Source organism: Chlorocebus sabaeus, chromosome 15 (genome assembly GCF_047675955.1).
Source record: "Chlorocebus sabaeus isolate Y175 chromosome 15, mChlSab1.0.hap1, whole genome shotgun sequence".
NCBI lineage: Eukaryota > Metazoa > Chordata > Mammalia > Primates > Cercopithecidae > Chlorocebus > Chlorocebus sabaeus.
This window is the reverse complement of record NC_132918.1, coordinates 6,334,007-6,355,657: the sequence shown is the minus strand read 5'-3', so window position 1 is coordinate 6,355,657 and position 21,651 is coordinate 6,334,007. Positions and strand designations below refer to the sequence as shown.

Sequence of the window (21,651 nt, the reverse complement as noted above, 5' to 3'; positions counted from 1 at the left end):
CTCCAGCCTGGGCAGAGTCTCACTCTGTCTCAAAAAAAAAAAAAAAAAAAGAAATACACATGGGGAAGCACCCAGTAAACAGTAGGTACTTGTTTTTGTTTGTTTGTTTGTTTGTTTTTTATTAAGAGACAGTGGCCACCTAAATGTCTCATAGAGGTTAATTCAACAGACAACTTACCGTGGTGGCCCAAACCTTTCCCTCAAGCTCACACATGGAAAATCAGCCATGATAGGCCCTCAAATCCTGTTTGGGGTGTCTGAGAATGCCTGCCTGCAGATGTGCTAGTGCCAATGACTTATCACTAAGGAGGGGCAAAGGTCAGAGAGACAGAGAGAGAGAGAACCACTTAGGGGTTCAGGGTTCAGATATAGCAAAGTTCATTCTGTTAGGCTACTCTCAGGGTAAGATCCTAAATCTAAGAATGGAGGTCAGCGCTGCAAACGGAGAGAAGACTTCAGTTTTGTCTTCTCCCTTCCATAAGTTAAAATGCCCATAAAATAGTAACTTTGTGGAAAATCACACTCTCGCTCCCGAAGAGCTCTCCTCCCCTAAGCCAGGCTCCTTAGTGATTCATGCCCTGAGCTACACATTAGACTAGTGAGGCCCTCAGGTGCCCTCCAACTCTATGATTCTTTGGTCTTACTCCACCTTGAAGAGGGCTGATTTAGAGTTGCAGGAAAAGAAAAAGCCGGCAGGATGGACACATCTTCAGCCTTAGAAGACCAAGGCACAGCTCTACATGCATAACGACAAGGGCACCATAGTGCAGAGGCCTGGTTTCCCACAGTGGAAAAGCACTGTCTCATTGATTTTACCTTCAACAGCATCTGGTATTTTATAAGTCTCTGGCTTGGTCCTTTAAGATACTTAAAAAGAGGGAGATTGTGATCCAGTTGGCGCTGGCATACCTTTAAAAGCCAAATAGAAACAACATAAAACAAACAATACACACAGAATAAAAGTGGCAGCATTTAGGTACAAAACACAGAATTGTTTTTCCTGGACAATAGGGGCAGCTCTGTCGAGCAGCTCCATAAGGCCGTGGGGTTGTTCTGTCCCCTAGGAACAGTGTGTGAAATAAGAGAAAGAGGAAAGAGGACGGTTTGGCTAAGATTTTTACAGGCATCTAGGGAAGCAGAACCATTTATTTCTTTTAGAAAGCAAGTTCACTAGAAAACAGTGGGGCATTTCAAGTCCTTCTGAAAAGAAGGCTGCCTGTCTTCAAGCTGGGGGCCGCCAGAGTCTATTCAGGCCATTTGGAGCCTGAAGGATACAGATGGTTTGTAGATATCATTCCAGGTAGCCCAAAGTGTGATATTTTTGACTTAGTTTCATTTAAAAAACCCATCCTAGAAGAAGACATCGGTTTTCTCACCAGATATAGGTGCTCCTCACAGGCCTATCCCATAGAGACCAAAGGCTGTGTCGAAACTTTTCATGTGTAATTTCAAAGTATGGGACACTTTAAGTAAACATAAATCCCAATGCCAAATTCCTCTCCCTAGTCCCACTTTTGATTTCTTTAACAACTTGATGCATAGAAACATTTTCCAGGAACAATCTGTGGGAGACTCTGTCTTCTCAACATTACCCCAAAGTAGGCGCAGTCTTGACACTCTTGCCAGATTGCCCTAGCTCGGGGCAGATTCTTATGGTATTTAAAATATATCTGAAGATCTTCTTTCTAGGTGGGAAAAAATTAGAACAAATTAATCAGGTAGCATTTTTCAGTAAGTGGACAGGATAACATAGTTGATTCATTCATTCAACAAGCCAGAGTACTCTAATGTGTAAGGAATTGGGGGTGCACAGTAAGTATTCTTATGTTGGGATGCGTGTGTGATGGAAAGAGAAACAGAAGGCTATAAACAACCATAACTACTGGACATAGATAGGCACAGAGTGCTCTGGGAACATCTACAAGGGCTACTGGTAAATACATAAGTAGACTCACAAACAGGAATTGGTTTTTATCTTTATCATTCTTTTCCTGCCCTTTGTCCAGGACATCGACATCTCCCCACAACAGGTCTGCAATGAGTAGTAAAACTGACAGAAAAGAGGCTGGTGGTTGATGGCCCCCTCTTTTCTCTCCCCACCCGCTCCTTGTGGTCATCGTGACACCAACCCTACAAAGAAGCCCAAGAAACAACCAAAAGATGGAAACATGCCAGAGGGGAGATGTGGTAGATTGGGCAACCAATATGGATCTCAGTGATTTGGGCAACCCTCAAAGTGACAGACTCTGCCTCAAACATCACTTTCAACCTGCAGCACAAGACTCTGAGACAGGAAATGTTATGTGACTGTTTCGGAACTGGAGAGCAAGGAGGACTCAACGTGCTGCTCCACCTGTATTCTCACGGTATCAAAGACGCTGAGAGGTAGGCACGCATCTGCCAATATCCCAGAGAGAAAGCACACTTCAAGCCTCTGGAGTCAGCCTGCCAGCTTCACTTGCTCTATCAGGGAGCCTGGCCCACAGCGCCTGTGCTGGCCACAGATCCCATGCCACTCTGGTGGAGAAGCCCATGCAGCCACCTCCTTACTGAAGTCTGTGTCCCTGTCCTGCTCAGCCCAACTCTGGACTTTCATCATGCCAACACAGACGATTTCTTCCCTTGCAGCTTCAATGATGCCTGTTCGACTCCCAAATACATTGCTATGGTGAATGACTTCCATTTCTATAGCTCTTGCTTTGTCCCAAGAGGTTGTAAGTGGTCACTTTAGCATAAGAACTACAGCAACCGTCCTTTGCTATTCCCTCTAGGAAAAAAATGACACACACACTTAAGACAGATGGCCCTTGAAAAATGTTCAGACCGGTTAAGGAGCTAGAACAGTAACTCAGAGCTTAACACCTACGATGAGGTGACATGGAAAGCCATACGGGGCCACCAAAGGGCTCTGAGCATTGAAGATTCCTTCTCTCCATTAATGTCAAATATCTTGAAACCTGGGGGCTTTGTTTGCTTCCAGTTATCATAAGTATTGCTCTCAGCCTCAGTCATAATATGAGTTGCTTACAACTTTAAGTTGTTTGATCTGTTGCCTTGGGCTCACAAAAAGAAAAATAAGAAAGAGAATGAGAAGGACTAGTTGAGAAAGAGAGGAGAAACGAGAACCATTTAGAAGGCACGGGGCGTCAGGATCATCTCTATGGTCGTGTCCTAGAAAGCACTTGGTGGGGAACGGTGTTGGGTGAAACATTTCTCTGTGGCAGCTCCCACTGGCCCAGACAGCCTATTTGTTGCCTCAAACAGGATGGAGAAACAGGGAAAGAAGGAAGAAGTATGGGAGGTGGGAAGAAGGGGTAGTTGGAGGTATGTTTAGGCCAAGACATTCACAAATTGAGTACTAAGCCTAAAAGAGGTTGTAGATTTAAAATTTTCTAATCATCCTCTATGTTGTAAAAAATAGAATGGAAATAAAATGTATTTTCTGAGATTTTTAGTTTAACACCAATGCTTCTCCTCTTGAGAGCATTAATACAGCTTTATTGTGGGACTCTAACCTCACTGTATGATTCTTGTTTTAAAACATAGTTGAGTCATTCAGAAGAGGATCCTCTGCTTTGGGGACAATGGATGGCCAGCCTTCCATTTCATGGGGCTATGCAGGAAGCCAGGCTTGCAGTTACTCCCGCATATCAGTGTGAGCTCAGTCAAACTGGACTCATTTTCACCTTGGATAAAGTCAAATAAAGTTGGGAGGCCAACTCATGTTTTCCATTCAAAGGGCAGATACAAGATATACTGTCTTGGCAAATTTCAAGTATACAGTGCAGTCTTAGTCCATGATAGTCGCCATGCTGTGCATCACATCTCCAGAACTTACGCATCTCATAACTGCAAGTTTGTACCCTGTGACCAACAACTCCCTACTTCCTCTAGACTTCAGCCCCTGGAAACCACCCTTCTACTTCAATGAGCTCAACTTTTTTAGATTTTATATATATACACACACACACACACACACACAATGGTAATGAATGTATTCATTAACTTGATTGTGGTAATCATTTCACAGGGTGTAAGTATATCAAACCATCAAGTTGTATAGTTTGAATATATGCGATTTTTATTTGCCAATTATATTTCAGTAAAGCTTGGAGTGGGGGGGAAGCAGATATGTTTTTAGACCATTGGTGTTTCCATTTGTCCTTACCTCTTAATACAGAAAAGTAAGGCCTGACTTTAACATGGTTATTTACTGGGAGCACAGACTTACTCTCTTGAGAAAGCAATGTGCCAGAAGTTCAGGGTTCTCAGCACACTTTTCCAACTCTTTTAGAAAAGTCCTGGAAAAATAAAAGTATACAAGTAAGAATGTTTTGATTTTTACATGCAGATAATTATTTTTTTAAGTACAATCACATAAGGTTTTAAGAGGTACCTACAAAAATGTTCTCCAGGCCTTCTTGCTCTTACCTTGTCTTCTACACATTGATTCAGAAAAAAAAGCTGTATTCTGAGGCATTACTACAATTACCCTGAAATCACTCACGACTTTAATTTGTTTGATCTGTTGCCTTAGGTTCACGAAAAGAAAACTAAGAAAGAGAATGAGAAGGACTAGTTGAGAAAGAGAGGAGAAATGAGAACTACTTAGAAGGCACAGTGGGTCAGGATCATCTCAAATTATCAGAACACAGCTGTTCTGGTAATTCTAAGCACTAGTCATAGACAGACTGGATACACTCACTGATGCTCCCTGTTACGTGAAAACAACATTCATAAGAACTGTTGCTGCTGCTGTTGCTATTACTAATATCATTGAGAGCTTACTATAAGCCAGGCATAAGCTAAGTGCTCCTCAGATAATATCTCATTTAATCCTCAACCAAACCCTGCAAGATAGGGTTTCATAAATATAAAACCTGGGGCTCAAAGACGCTACATAACTTCTCTGGGGAAATTAGCGGAAGTGGGTTTCCATTTTAATTTTGTGTCTGACCAATGGACGAGGGATGGGGTTAGGAAACAACTGTGGTTCAATTCACCAAGCAGCTTTTCTCCCTCTGTGAATTAGGTGTGCAATCTTGGGGTCATCATAGCAAATAAAGAGAGTCAACATGTTACCATTCCCATATGTGTAACATGAAAGGGTTTGAAGATGATTTCTCAAGTCCCTTATTCCTGCAATTCTCTAGAACTCAGTATCTAAGCAGCCCTGGGTTAAAAGTACAACTTGTTTGAGCAGTCAGCATTTTCTAACAGCCTAGTTCCCAGCATCCCCTTATGATAATGGTATGTAGATATGTATCTTGGTCATCTTTGTATTCTCAATGCTGAGCACAGCGCCTGGCATAGAACAGGTACTCAAAAAATGCTGATGCATAAATAAATAAACAAAGGAACACTCAAGTGCATACAATATGGATGTCTGACACCAGATGCATGCTCCTTTGATGCCTCTTCCCTTCCTCCCCAGGGATCCTGTGGGGCTTCTCCTCCCCTTTCACTCCGACCCACCCCAATCCAATCCACTGACTCCAAATCACTAGCTTAAACCTGAAAACATCTAAGCATTTTCATCCCCCAGTTCCATCAGTCTCATTTCCACCCTTCTCTTACTCTCCATTCTTTCTGATAACATGAATTATTATATACCTGTTGTGAAATTCGTAAAGTTCGCTAATATTCCCAAAGAGAAAGTCCTTGTTATTCTGAAGAACATCTGGAATTAGATGCTTTAGCCAGATAAAATCCATTGGAGTGATATATCCCTGCAGAGGTGGAAACAAGGTAGGTGTTACAAACAGGAACATACCAGAGATCATCTGAATTAGCTACTCCAAAAACCAAAACTTTAGTGAAATAATTGAAGAATATAGCACACTTGTTTCTTGAAAGCTATTGTATCGAGTACTTTCTTTTGATATCATTTTCCTCATGTGCCCACTTTCAGAAGGAGATGGCTTAATGGCAATGATAATAAAATGGCATTTTTGTGGGAAGAGCAAATACATTTAAAAATGTTTGTATTACACAGGTTTAATGTAAAAGAAGGGAAAATGTACCCATTGTTTTGTGACCTGATACAATTGCTATGACTATTATGATGATTATTATTTTTGAGACGAAGTTTTGCTCTTCTTGCCCAGGCTGGAGGGCAATGGCGTGGTCTCGGCTCATTGCAACCTCCGTCTCCCGTGTTCAAGTGATTCTCCTGTTTCAGACTCCCAAGTAGCTGGAATTACAGGCATGTACCACCACACATGGCTAATTTTTGTATTTTCAGTAGAGACGGGGTTTCACCATGTTGGCCAGGCTGGTCTTGAACTTCTGATCTCAGGCGATCCACCTGCCTCGGCCTCCCAAAGTGTTGGGATTACAGGTGTGAGCCACTGCGCCCAGGCCAATAATAATTGTTTAATATCTGAATAATGTTTATTCAGCATATATATCATAATTTACTAAACATTCCCTTTTTATTGGACATTTGGGTTGCTTCTAATATTTTATTGTAAAAATGTGCTTATAAATAATTGTGTACATATAATTTTTTCCTTAAGACTATTCCCTTAGGAAAATAGGGGAAACATGCATTTTTACTCTTAAGAAAAAAGGCTACTTAAAAAAACAAGAAATAATCTTCCCTTATTAAAGTATCAGGAACACTTATAATATCCTTTGTTGGCAAGAAGATGGTAAACCTATTTGGGCATTGCTGGAATCAGTGTGAACTGGCATAATTCTTTGGAAACTATTTGGCTACATGGATCAAGAAACCACAGGAATGCTCTTATTCCTACTGGAGACACTTGTAATATTTTAAGACCTGAAACCTTGGTGGGAATTCTGGAGACTTCTGGCAACTATTTTGAGTCTTTTTGTACAACAAAATGTCTGCAGTTTGAATATATGCTTGATACCCACTCCCCAAATCTACTTACATCAATTATGCTTTTAATCTCTTTTATATAAATCTCTTCAGTCTCAAGCAAGTCATGTATAATGCGCCTGAATCGCAGCAGCAGGTGGGAGGGTGAAAGAGAGAGAGACAGGGAGGGGAGAGTGTTCTTTTAGAATTCTGTTAGAATAATGCTCATCAATACAGTTCCCCTTTCGTGGCTCAGCTACTTAGTTTCTGGTCAGTTCATTCTGTTCTATTGAACACCCAAGGTCAGCATCTCACAAACGCATACTGTGATCACACTGGTATCAAGAAGAAACAGCAAGGTTAGAGAACTCAAATCCTTTAGGCAGCCAGTGAATGACCTGTCCTCTGGGTGGGCCATACAGTGTGGGGGTCAAGAAGGGAGATGTTGGAGTCAGAAATACCAGGTTTGGATCCTTAGTCAAGGAAGGTCTGCCTGACCCCGTCCCCACCCCCTGCATTGTATACGTTGTATAAGTGGTTTCCTAGATTTTCTCTCCACCTTTCTGCTCACATCAAGATTTTTTTCCTTTTAAGAGACAGGGTCTTGCCCTGTTGCCCAGTACAGTGAGTACAGTGGTATGATCATGGCTCACTGTAGCCTCAAACTGCTGGGCTCCAACAACCCTTCCACCTCAGCCTCCCAAGTAGCTGGGGCTACAGATGTGCACCACTACGCCCAGCTAATGCCTTTTTTTTTTTTTTTGGTAGAGATGAGGTCTTGCTATGTTACCCAGGCTGGTCTCAAACTACTACTTTCAAGCAATCCTCCTGCCTTGGCTTCCCAAACTGCTGAGACTATAGGTGTGAGACAGTGTGTGAGGCCCTCACATCCAGATCTTTGACCCATATGGATGTATTTTGTTGTACATGGCGTTAGATGGATGCTAGCTCCTTCCTCTGGCATTGGATGTTTCACCATGATTTCCTAAGGCAAAAGGTATGAGTTCTGTCTGCTTCTGACAAGGAAGGCAGGTGGAACATGTGGTGGGCAGAATTAAAGACGGTCCCCAAGACTTCTGGCCCCACTGCACATACACCTCTTCCAATCAAACACTAATTTAGGGGCTGCTGTGGAAGGCTTTTGCTGTTCATTTGATAGGTAATCCACTTGGGTTTGTCCTAATCAATGAACTCAGTTTTGGGTCTAGAGGTTAGAGATTGGAAGCACAAAAAGGATTCAACACAAAGGAGATTCCCCTTTGCTGACTTTTGAGATGGAGGGGGCCAGATGGAATGGAATGTGGGCAGCCATAGGAACTGAGAGTGGCTCCCAGCTGACAGGCAGCAAGGAAGGGAATCAGTCCTATAGTTGCAAGGAACCAAGTCCTGCCACAACCACATGAACTTAGAAGAGGATCCAGAGCTCCACGTGAAAACACAGCCAACACCTTGACTTTAGCCTTGTGGGACTCCTGTCCCAGGGAAACTGTGAGTCTCCTAAGTTTGTGGTCAGTTTTTATAGAGCAATAGAAAACCAGTAGAAAGAGTGAGGCCAGTCCCCACATCTATCCCAGACAGACTTTCTTTCTCTCCTTAGGCTATGTGGCCATATTTATTATTTCTTTTAGGGGTCCAAGTAGATGAGTGTTTATACATGTGTCCTTGTATAGAATATATGTATTTATTCCTGTGAACTACTGATGGATTATCTATTAAATGGCAGTCTCTCCTAGAAAATGATTTGTTTTTCTCTCATAAAAACGAATGTGGCAAGACACAAATGATCCAAAAGAAAAAAATGGGAAAGGACACAAAATAGGAGATTCACACAAATATTCAAATGGCTATTAGGCTTGTGGAAAAAATACTCAGTACATACATTCAATAAAGGCATATCTTTAAAAAGCAACAATTTTCATCTATTAGAATATTAAACATTTCAAACCTCAAAGAAAGACTGGTAAATGAGGGTGTGGAAAAACCCTCAGACAATATTGGTAAAATGTGTAAATTTGTGCAAGCTCTTTGGAAGGTAATTTGGAAACATCTCATGGAAATGTAAAACACGTGCTCCTTGGTTCAGTAATTTCACTTCTAGGAATATTCGTTGTTTGCAATTAGGACAATATAACTTCAACAACAACCAGATATAAACTGGTTACTTAAATGCTCATCAAAAAATTATGGTACGTAGGCCGGGCATGGTGGTTCACACCTGTAATCCCAGCACTCTGGGAGGCCGAGGCGGATGGATCACTTGAGGCCAGGAATTCGAGACCAACCTGGCCAACATGGTGAAACCCTGTCTCTACTAAAAATACAAAAAATTAGATGAGTGTGGTGGTGCATGCTTGTAATCCCAGCTATCTGGGAGGATGAAGCAGGATAATCACTTGAACCCAGGAGGTGGAGACTGCAGTGAGCCGAGATCACACCATTGTGCTCCAGTCTGGGCGACAAGAGTGAAACTCGTCTCAAAAAAAGAAAGAAAAAAAGTATATATATATATATATATGGAACATACACATAATGAAATACCACGCAATTATTAAAAAGAATGAGGCTAACTGAAACATGGATATGACAGAGGCCAGGTATTTTCAGTGAAAAAGCAAAGCAAGATGTAGACAAGTAAGCATAGCATGACTATTTGTGTAAAAAATGAGTACGTAGAAATATACGTAAAATTGTATATGCTCAGAAAATTTATGCAAAGAAACTTAACACATGATTGCTTTTGGAGAGTGGTACTGAAAGCTAAAATAGGAAGAATTTCTACATCTTACTCTATACCCTTCTACAATGTTTTTTTAAGTGAAACATTTACTGCTTTTATAACGGAAAAATAGGGTTTATATAATATTTTAAAATGAATGTTACTGGAGGTAATGATAAGTAAACCCTATTTGATAGATAGAAATTAATACAATTCACATATTTTACAGTTCATTATTCTTTCTTATAATCATTTTTGTGTCTATTTATAAATACTTGTTATAAGACAAGACCGATAAACAAGATGCACCACAGAGGATGTAATTTCCAGAAGTCTAAAACTCCCAAAAAGTTACTTTAACATCATACTTTACTAAGTCACTGAGAAAGAGGTTCCTGTGCCTTTTATAAATCACCCTGAAACAACGACGGTTTCTACGTCAGAAGGAAGTACAGGCCTCAACACCAATATGTTTCTATGAGCCACGGCATCCAGGGGGACTACAGCAACAGTTAAGCATTCATGGAAAACTTGAGTACAATCAGCCTCTTATGCCTTCATGAAGCATTGGGCTTAAGCAACTTGGCAAGTTGGCTTCAGGATGCATTGACGATTAAAGGAAGTCAGAAGGCAGAAATAACCAGGAGGTGGGCAGAAGTCAAGGTTATTATCCAAAAATGATCTATGAACTTAAGAGACTCTTAGGAGCTTTTAGGACTCTAATACAGGAAAATATTCACATCTCTGAAGAAAAAGAAATCCCTTGGTCATATTCTGCATTAGAGTTTGGAAAATACTCTAGAAATCTTATCCAACTGCTTCATTTTACCTGTTGGAGTGCAACAGATAAAATGCCAATGACAGGAATTCCACTGAAGAATGTAGGCAAATCAATATTCATTCAATACATTCAAATTAATATATAACTTTAAAAAGAGCCCTCACACCACAGTTAGGCCATTGTTTTTGCTTTCTTCTCCTGTTTGCCTTTCAGCTACCTTTATAAAACAGGAGAAAATGTATGACTCTTACTGATGATTCCCTGCTTTATTATTCTAAAGCAAGCTCATCCGACCTGCGGCTTGTGGGCCACACGTGGCCCAACACAAATTTGTAAACTTTCTCAAAACGTTATGAGATTTTTTTCGTGATTTTTTTAAAGCTCATCAGCTATCGTTAGTATTAATGTTTTTGTTTGTTTGTTTGAGATGAGTCTTGCTTTGTTGCCAGGCTGGAGTGCAGTGGCACAATCTCGGCTAACTGCCCCCTCTGCCTCCCAGGTTCGAGCAATTCCCCTGCCTCAGACTCCTGAGTAGCTGGGACTACAGGTGTGCGCCAACATGCCCAGCTAACTTTTTGTATTTTAGTAGAGATGGGGTTTTACCATGTTGGCCAGGATGGTCTTGATCTCCTGACCTCGTGATCCACCCTCCTTGGTCTTCCAAAGTGCTGGGATTACAGGTGTGAGCCACCGTGCCTGGCCAGTGTTAATGTATTTTATGTGTGGCCCAAGACAATTCTTCTTCTTCCAGTGTGGCCCAGGAAAGCCAAAAGATTGGACACCCCTGTTCCAAAGCATGTAACTTTATTCACAGAAAAGACTCTCAAGGATTTACCACCTAAAGTCATCAAGTGTATATCATGCAGATGAACAACAGAAAACACTGGAGTATTCAAGTAATTAAAAAACCTTTCAGCACCAACAGCAATTTCTGTCCTGATGGCAATCTACTCAGAGCTAGAGGACTGCACTTAGGATATCAAAGGGAGATTAGGATGCGAGAGCAGCCTGCACTAACGTACTCTGCGTTAGTTTAGTACTAACTAAACGTTGTTTTACATTTCAAAATAGAAGCTGCCCTTAGCTCATTAAAGGGGAAATGCAGGCAAAATGTGTTTTAAAGGAATGTTTCTGCTCTGAAGCCATATTTCAGGGTAGCATGAAAACGGAGCTTTGGTTATCTGGTTCCATTCTACATGACACCTCATGCTTGTTTCAAATGACACCACAACCAAGGGGCAGGAATGAAAGGAATATGCTTTAAAAAAATGCAATCCTCTTTAGCAAGAGAGATCATTAAAATAGATACATGTTAGGATTTCCTGATAAGTTTCTTTGTTCATGTGCCCTCCTCTGCTCCCGCTTTGAACTACTGCCCCTGTTACACACACACACCCCTCCTCGTTTCTCAGTTCTCCAATAGAAGAGTATCCTTTGGGATTCCCGTCCACCAGAGGTCTATTTTTGCTCATTATTGTCAACACAGTTTGCCCTCAAGAGTTTTCAGTTCCTCCTGCTATCCTATCACCACATTATGCATGTCAGAAAGCATTACAGATTTTTACTTTTTAAGAACCTGAACTCAGATTTCCAGGCTTCTGTCCTTCCTGTCCCATGCTGTTGACTCTCCCACATCTTTGTCTTCCTCCTAGACCTTTGGTAATTCTTGAGCCCACGTTGCCAATGGGCTATATCATTTTTACCTGGATGCCTCCCAGACACCTCAGTCACATCAAGTTGAAATAGAACTAATCAGACAGAAGTAGCATGTGTATCAGTGGAACTGACATTTTTCTACGGTCCCTAAAACAGAGTTGTTGTTTCAAAATTCCCCCTCCATCATTCTTATATCTCCCTTATATTCTGTCACCCAGGCTCCTTATATCATCTCTCAACATGTTTCCTGGGTGACTACTGACTCTCCACTTCTGGTGACACCCTGCAGTGCAAGCTTTCAATTCCTGCCATTTAAACACTTTAGTGCACTCATAGAAGCTCACCCTTGCTTCTGAGATTTCTCTTTCCCCAGTCTATTTTGCAGACCACCAGACTATGCCCTTCCAAAAGTTCCTTGTTGCCCAGGCTGGAGTGCAATGGCAAGATCTTGGCTCACTGAAACCTCCACCTCTCAGGTTCAAGCGATCCTCATGCCTCAGCCTCCCCAGTAGCTGGGGTTAAAGGTGCCTGCCACTGTACCTGGCTAAATTTTGTATTTCTAGTAGAGATGGGGTTTTACCATGTTGGCCAGGCTGGTCTCGAACTCCTGACCTCAGGTGATCTGCCACCTAGGCCTCCCAAAGTGCTGGGATTACAGGTGTGAGAAACTGTGCCCAGTCCCCCAAAGCTACATTTTTATCCTGTCATCATTCTCTGTCTTCAAGAACTTGCCCAGAGCTGCCAGAGTTCCTTCTAGGAGTTTAAGACTCTCTGTTCATGTGCTAAGAATCTTCTTAAGGAGCTTCCTTTAAAGGTAAAACCAGATTTACACAACTAGATTTACACATCAGAATGGGGAGTGGTGGGTGGGAGCTAAGATGGAACCTGTAGTTTTCACAAGCGCCCTGGATGATTCTACTGCAGATGGTCCCCTATTCAACTAAATAGCCCTCATCTGTCCCACTCCTTTTAGACCCCACTTTTGTTAAGCCAACGTTATCACTATTTTCCACTTTCTTTAAAGTGCCATTCATCCTTAAAAACTCCAACAGCTTCAGTTGACATCAGTACCACACTCTCGTCCTTGTTTCCCACCCAAAAACCATTACATTAATTGACCAGACACGTATTGATGCCCTACTATGAGCCTGGCTCCATGATAGGCACTTGGGATAGAGAAATGTACCATAATCCTGACCTTAATAAATTCAGAGTCTAATGGAAGAGATAAGAAAATCAATGATTCCAATAAGTGTGATAAGGTACGGGTAGTCAGAAAAGTCAGGCACAGAGGAGGGGCAACTAATTAAACCAGGGGTTGGGGGAGACACTGCTAACTCTGTGTTGAGTGAAGTTTAAGCAGAGGTTTTTCTTTAAGTAAAAAATCAGTTTTTTAAAATAAAAAGTTTTTTAAAAAGTAAGGGGGAATAGAAGAAGGATGTTTGTCCCAGACTAAGGGGAACAGTGTGGAGGATGAGAGGAGGTGAAAGTGTATGCTGTTCTGTGTACTGGCAAATTCTTTGGTGGGTGATATGGTTTGGCTCTGTGTCCCCACCCAAATCTCACCTTGAATTGTAACAATCTCCACATATCATGGGAGGGACCCAGTGGAAAGTAATTGAATCGTGGGGGCAGGTTTTTCCTGTGCTGTTCTCATGATAGTGAATAGGTCTCAGGAGATCTGATGATTTTATAAAGGGCGGTTTCCTTGCACATGCTCTCTTGCCTGCCACCATGTAAGACATGCTTTTGCTCCTCCTTTGCCTTCCACCATGATTGTGAGGCCTCTCCAGCCATGTGGAACTGTGAGTCCATTAAACCTCTTTCCTTTATAAATTACTCAGTCTCAGGTATATCTTTATTAGGAGCAGGAGAATGGACTAATACAGTAAATTGGAACTGCTGACAGAGTGGGATGCTGCAGTATCTGAAAATGTGGAAGCAACTTTGGAACTGGGTAACAGGCAGAGGTTGAAACAGTTTGGAGGGCTCAAAAGACAGGAAGATGTGGGAAAATTTGGAACTTCCTAGAGACTTGTTGAATGACTTTGACCAAAATGCTGATAGTGATATGGGCAATAAAGTCCAGGCTGAGGTGGTCTCAGATAGAGATGAGGAACTTGTTGGGAACTGGAGCAAAGGAGACTCTTGCTATGTTTTAGCAAAGAGCCTGGCAGCATTTTGCCCCTGCCCTAGAGATTTGTGGAAATTTGAACCTGAGAGAGATGATTCAGGGCATCTGGCAGGAGAAATTTCTAAGCAGCAAAGCATTGAAGAGGTGACTTGAGTGCTGTTAAAAGCATTCAGTTTTATGTGTTCACAAAGATATGGTTTGGAACTGGAACTTATGTTCAGAAGGGAAGAAGAGCATAAAAGTTCAGAAAATTGGCAGCCTGATGATGCAATAGAAAAGAAAAACCCATTTTCTGAGAAGAAATTCAAGCCTGCTGCAGAAATTTGCATAAGTAATGAGGAGCCAAATGTTAATTACCAAGACAGTGGGGAAAATGTCTTCAGGGCATGTCAGAGACCTTTGTGGTGGCCCCTCCCATCACAGAATCAGGCCTAGGAGGAAAAAGTGATTTTGTGGGCCTGGCCCAGGGACCCTTGCTCTCTGCAGTCTAGGGACTTGGTGCCCTACATCCCAGCCACTCCAGTCATGGTTGAAAGGGGCCAAGGTACAGCTCAGGCCATTGGTTCAGAGGTGCAAGCCCCAAGCCTTGGTGGCTTACACGTAGTGTTGGGCCTGTGGGTTCACAGAAGTCAATTGAGGTGGATGTATAGAAATGCCCGGATGTCCAGGCAGAAGTTTGGGGCCCTCATGGAGAATCTCTGCTAGGGGAGTATGGAAGGGAAATGTGGGGTTAGAGTCACCACACAGAGTGCCCACTGGGGCACTGCCTGGTGGAGCTGTGAGAAGAAGTACACCATCCTCCAGATTCCAGAATGGTTGATCCACCAACAGCTTGCACCATGTGCTTGGAAAAGCTGCAGACACTCAACACCAGCCCATGAAAGCAACCACAAGGGGGGCTGTACCCTGTAAAGCCACAGGGGCAGAGTTGCCCAAGGTTGTAGTGGGAACCCACCTCTTGAATCAGCATACCCTGGATATGAGACATGGAGTCAAAGGAGATCATTTTGGAACTTCAAGCTTTAATGACTGCTTTATTCGATTTCAGACTTGCATGAGGCTGATTGCCCCTTTGTTTTGGACAATTTCTCCCATTTGGAACAGGTATATTTACCCAATGTCTATACCCCCATTTTATCTGTGAAATAGCTAACTTGCTTTTGATTTTACAGGCTCATAGGTGGAAGGGACTTGCCTTGTTTCAGAGGAGACTTTGAACTGTGGACTTTTGAGTTAATGCTGAAATGAGTTAAAACCTCAGGGAACTGTTGGGAAGGCATGATTTGTTTTTAAATGTGAGGACATGAGATTTGGGAGGGGCCGGGGTGAAATGATATGGTTTGTCTCTGTGTCCCTATCTTCATCAGGATCCTTCCACACAACCCCATTCTAAGTTGCAGGGTCCCATTCTTTTCCAATCAATGCCCTCATTTTAACAGTAGACACCTGGCAAGGCTGTGCATGCACCTTTCATTGCAGGTCAGTCACTCCCATGATAAGAGCTTGTATATGATTTTCCACAATTTCAACTCTTTCTCTACAAGAGATAAGACTCTCACTCCAGACAATCTTAGAAGGTTTGAGGCTCAGTGTATGCTTCTGGAGCCAAGAGTCAGAATCCCTAAGTTCATCATTTTCTTCCATCACTTTGTCCAGTAAACTTAGGAGCAACCAACCAACTTCATTATATTCCTTGGTCCTCTACATATGGTCAAAGGTATTATGTATACAGTCATTAAACTCCTTGCCTCTCATGAGTGGTGAATCAGGAGTATTGAATGCATTTCTGTTGCATAACTCTTTAAACAGTTTGTGCCAAGGACTATCAGTGTTCTGCACACAATTAGAAGTAGAGTCCTTAGCATTTTGGGGTCTAATCATATTAAGCAACCAACTCCAGAAACCTGAAAAACCAACTAAAGAAATCCAGCCTTAAAACTCTGTTCCTCTAGAACCATTTCCAGTACCAAAATCTGATTAAATAAATAAATAAATAAATAAATAAATAAATGCAGGCAGAGGAAGGTGGAAGGACTAGATCTTTCTCCAGTGCTAGATGCTTCCTGCCCTGGAACATCAGATTCCAAGTTCTTCAGCTTTTGGACTCTTGGACTTACGTAAACCAGTGATTTGCCAGCGACTCTCTGGCATTTGGCCACAGACTGCAGGCTGCACTATCAGCTTCCTTATTTTTGAGGTTTTGGGACTCAGACTGGCTTCCTGGATCCTCAGCTTGCAGATGCTTATTGTGGGACTTGGCATCTTGTGATTGTGTGAGTCAATTTTCCTAATAAACTCCCCTTCATATATTCACCTATCCTATTAGTTCTGTACCTTTAGAGAGCCCCAACTAATGCAGTGGGGTTAAGCCAATCATCTAGTAGGTTCATAAAATGCTACAAGCAGATATAAACTTAAAAACGATCCAGCTCATCTCTTCATTTTACAGATGTAAAAACAGAAGTAGAAATAGAATTGGAACCCCAGTTTCTTGAAACCCAGTGTTTTTGTAACACCATGCTAATTTCATTCTAATTTGTGTTTATTTAATATCAGGAAACAGTTCAAATAGAGGCCCAGGGCTCTGAAACAACTTGCCCAAGGTCTATGGCTTTTGCAAAGCAAGTACTGTTTCTGCTACTTTACCTAGTTCCTCTTGGCTATGTTTGGGGTGCGTCTAAAGAACTGTTTGCTCATTATTAAATAAAACACAAATTAGAATGAAATTAGCATGGTGTTATAAAAACACAGGGTTTCAAGAAACTAGGCTTCCAATTCCATTTCTACCTCTAGGATACAGGGTAAGTCACTTCCTTTCTCAGAATCTGTTTCTTTGTATGTTGAAGGGCTGGATTAGATAAACTTGACTTCCCCTCTTGGCCCTCATACGTCATTCTACAAATGTGTTATCACTTCTAATAGACTGTTTGATGTGATCTTTTGTCTAACGGTCCCTGCTTTTCACTTTTCCCAAGAAATGAAACAAAGGTCACAAGACTTTCAATTCATTTGCAACCCTGATTAACTAATAGTTAATGTGTAACTGGAGTGCTACATAGGAACAGAAAGGAGAAGGGGAATGGATTGGGTTGGAGAAGGTGAAGTCTGACCTATCCTCTACAAGAGGTACAGGGCTTGTCCAGGAAGACAGGAGTTCCAGGAGGAGTAAACTCCAGCAGGGGCTGGCGTCATGGCCACACACAGGGCCTTAGAGGATCCAGGCTGCCAGAGCAGAGTTTGGATGGGGGCTGGTAGGGGGAGGCTGGGGGAGCTGGCTGAGGAGATGGTTGTCATGCCAGGCCACAAGTGTGGACGATTGCAGGCCAGGCGAGGTACAGGAGATTGATGGGGCTGTGGCAAGCAGGGCAGATACCCTTCCAGGAACCTGTTTATTAAACACAGAATACAGTCCTGAGGGCTCGGTCTCAGGAAAACATGTTCTTAAGTTTTAGATCCTTCTTCTGTTTTGATTAGATGTTTCCTAATTATAAAATAAATTCCTAGAACTGTTAATGGTAACAACACAAAGCACTATAGACCCCTACAAGGATCATATTGAAACTAATGACATTTTAAGAACAAAAGGTCTGATTAAATATGAACACTTCCCTGGTTCCTAGGAGGATAACAGTTGAGTTTTGCTCAGGTGACCTGCCTTCTCTTCCTTCTTCTCTGCTTTGCATCTCAGTTTCTATATTTTGTCTTATATTAATAGGATTTGGTCTCATTACCCTGATGATTTTAGAGTAAACTACCTCAAATTCTTTTTGGAAGAAGATGAGATATAAATTATTATTAAAGTTTATCTGAATAGATGTTCTTCAATATCACACAATAAATAATGATAAAGTAATTTTATGCATATAGCACTTTAAGAGATTGATCATAAACAGTCCCATTAATCTTAATTCAACTTAACAATGCCTGCATTTGTATGGCATTTTAGGTATTATAAAGTTTTTAAAAATTGTGGTAAGATATGCATAAAATTTACTATTTAAACCTTTTTTTAAGTGTATAGTTGAGTAGTGTTAAGTACATTCACAATGTTATATAACCATCACCGCTACCCATTTCCAGACTTTTTCAGCATCCCAAACTGAATCTCTGTACCTATTAAACATGACCTCATTCTCCACCTCCCCACAGCTCCTGGGAACCTCTATTCTACTTTCTGTATGAATTTTCCTATTCTAGGTGTCTCACATAAGTGGAATCATACAATATTCATCCTTTGGTGTCTGACTTATTTCACGTAGCATAATGCTTTCAAGGTTCATCCATGTTGTAGCATTTATCAAAATCTGATTCGTTTTTAAGGCTGAATATCTTCCATTTTATGCATCTACTACATTTTGCTTATCCATTCTTCTGTTGACAAATACCTGGGTTCTTGTCACCTTTTGGCTATTGTGAATAATGCTGCTATGAACCTTGATGTGCAAGTACCTGTTTGAGTCTTTGCTTTCAATTTTGGGCATATACCTAGAAGTGGGATTGCTGGATCATAGGATCATTCTATTTTTAACTTTTTTGAGGAATTGCCATACCACCCTCCACAGCAGCTGCACCTTTTATATTGTCAACAGTGCACAAAGGTTCTAATTGCTCCACATTCTGGTCAACACTTAGATTATCATTCTTTTTTTTTTGAAAAAAGAAAAAAATATAATAGCTAACCCAATGGGCACGAAATAAGGTTTGTTTTTTTTTTTTTTATTTTTAATGTGTTCATTATCTTACTTGATCCATTAAATCCCTAACAAGAGCTCCTCTAGGGCAGATGTCCTATCTTATTCATCCTTGGCCCCAGTGCCTTGCAAGCAAGTGAATTCTCAATAAGTGTTAATTGAATGGATGGTTGATAGATTTATAGGATGCATGCCAATTCTGTGGACAAGAGTAGGTACTAATTGTTATTTTCATTTCACAGAAGAGCAAATCAGGGCTCTGAGCACTGACTTGGTTGAGGTCAAACTGCCTGCAAGTTTTATCTAACAGTGACAGGGGAACTGATGTGTCGAGCATGAATGTCAGTCCATTGAAACAGTGCCCACTTTTCTGACTCGTCTCCTTGAGAGACAGGGCCTGTACAGCAAGGACACAGAGAAGCAGGTTACAGAAAAAGGGCTAGCTCAGACCATTATCTATGTATGCCTGGGATTTGAGGAATGTGGCTGAAATCTCAATACTCTGGTTCAGAAGCACATCTGCAATCAAATATAACAAGACATGGTGTCAGAGATGTCTGGCACAGCAAGGAGATTCCTAGAATACAGCTGATAGGAAAACCTCATTACTTCAGTTCCCAAGAAAGAGTACTACTGGTAGTAATCCCAACAGGAGTATCCAAGTAACTCAGTAATCTTCAGTAAAGAAAAGAAATTGTGAAACAATTATAGTCAGTCCTCCGTCTCTATAGGTTCCACATCTGTGGATTAAACACCCCTCATATTGAAAATATTAATAAATAAATAACACTATAACAATTAAAATAATGCAAATTTTAAAAGCAATACAGTATAACAATTATTTACATAGTATTTATATTGTATTAGGTATTATAAGTAATCCAGAGATTATTTAAAGTATATGGGAGACTGTGCATAGGTTATATGCGAATACTACACCATTTTACATAAGAGATTGGGCATCTGTGGACTTTGTTATTTACAAGGGTCCCAGAACCAATTCCCCATGGATACCAAGGGTCAACTGCACCCAGAGCTTCTACCTCATGAAAACAAAAGGAAATCTACTGCAAAAAGGAAATTCCCAAAGATAAAAAGCATGCCTATGAAACAGTCAAAGAGCCGAAAATGTTGAGAAGACACATGCTACTTTTCCTGCCCTGTGCCCCTTTTTCCCTCCCCTGTGCCTCTTTTTGCCCCTGTGCAAAAAGACGCAGATCTATTTGCGTCTTTATCTAGCAGCAGATATTCTATTATTCTAATAGATCCCTGTTTTTCCCAAGAGGGTTTACTTATTTATTAAGTATGATGCCAACATCTCTCTCAGAGGAATTCCTCTCAGAGGAATCCTAGAAATCTTTCCTAGGATTCCTTAGCCCTAAATCTGCAGAGCCAATTAGGTATTAATATCGGGCTTTACAACTTTGGACCATCAGACCACCAAGACTGATTCATGAAATGTATATGGTTTCAGATCACATGAATTTATCATGGACTTTAGAATTGTCTTTTTAGAAGTACTGCTATAAGGAAAATCCCAGCATAGCAAGTTTTATCTAATAGTCTACTTATATGAAAGAGTACTCAATGTAAACCCTAGGAAGACTTTTAACTGCCTTTTGGAAATTGGTTGAGTGGGATTTGAACCACGTACTCTCCGTAAAGCAGGAAATTAGCACTTAGTAATTACTAAGTATTTAAAAATGGGAAATGGAAAATTACATTTTAGACCTGGTGCAGTAGCTCACACCTGTAATCCTAACACTTTGGCAGGCAGAGGTGGGTGGATCGCTTGAGCCCAGAAATTCAAGACCAGCCCGGGCAACATAGTGAGCAATTCCATTTCTACTAAAAATAAAAAAATTAGCTGGGCGTGATGATGTGCACCTGTAGTCCCCATTACTCAGGAGGCTGAGGCAGGAAGATTGCTTGAGCCTAGAAGGTCAAGCTTGTAGTGAGCCGTGACTGGCCACTGCATTCCAGCCTGAGCAACAGAGCGAGACCCTGTCTCAGAAAAAAATGTATATTTTTTTAAAATGAAAATTACATTTTAGTTGTTCCTTAAATATTAGTCCAACCAAACCTAAGTGCAAAATTCCCAACACAAATGATTGCCTCTGGGCCAGCCATGTAGCCCCCCGTCTTGTTGTCAGTAACCATTTCTAGGGGCTGTAATGGTCTTCTGTCCCCCTGTACCACCCCATCACAGGATGCAAATTGTTTTGCTCAGTTTAGATAGCTGTGACTAGACTAAGTGCCAACTGTCTTTTAAAATATGCGTTAATCAGCACTCAAGATTGTTCCCACAAAAATGTCACTCCCTCACTCAATGTGCATGTGCCCTCCTGAGGAGGAGAGAAAGAGCTGAGTTAGAGGCCGCCCTCTGGAGCCTGCACAGAACCCTGTATGCTCTCGGGAGTGTGCAGTGTGTGTCTGATCTGCTGGTGGGAAAAGGAGAAGACATGCTGACAGACTCACTGCCAGGGACTGGTATCAGGCCATGTTCACAGGGGCTGTCGGAGGGTTGACAGCACAGCTCTACTGGACCAGGGAGGGTCCCAGCCAGCAGGGCCTGCCCCTCCAAGATTATCCCTGTCCCTGCGTCTGAGAGGTCCCACCGAGTGTTAGATGGCACATAAGAGATTTCCTTATGTGTTGGTGTGAAGGAGCTGATCAGTCCCAGGAGACCCCTCCCCCAAGCAAAGGAGAAGAAAATGGAAGAAACTGGGTTCTCAGAATGGCCTGCAGGTGAGTGCCTCCTTGTGCTGTCAGTTTGCTTCATCTTCCAGTTCTGGGTGTACCTAGTACAATTTCATCAAACTGCCGAGGCCCTGGAATTGAGGGAGG

At 41.6% G+C, this 21,651-nt stretch overlaps 1 protein-coding gene across 2 annotated transcripts in view; it reads right to left on the bottom strand.

Moving 5' to 3' along the window:
• MCF2L2 (MCF.2 cell line derived transforming sequence-like 2) overlaps nt 1-21,651 on the bottom strand; it is a 261,670-nt gene that overhangs the window by 47,422 nt on the left and 192,597 nt on the right. For both annotated transcript variants that reach the window (XM_007971965.3, XM_073023421.1), the window contains exons 16-20: nt 6,900-6,966; nt 5,614-5,729; nt 4,232-4,301; nt 1,593-1,685; nt 817-909 (exon numbers count right to left, since the gene is read on the bottom strand). In XM_007971965.3, coding sequence (XP_007970156.3) covers nt 817-909; nt 1,593-1,685; nt 4,232-4,301; nt 5,614-5,729; nt 6,900-6,966 — 439 coding nt within the window. The remainder of the gene's footprint in view (nt 1-816; nt 910-1,592; nt 1,686-4,231; nt 4,302-5,613; nt 5,730-6,899; nt 6,967-21,651) is intronic.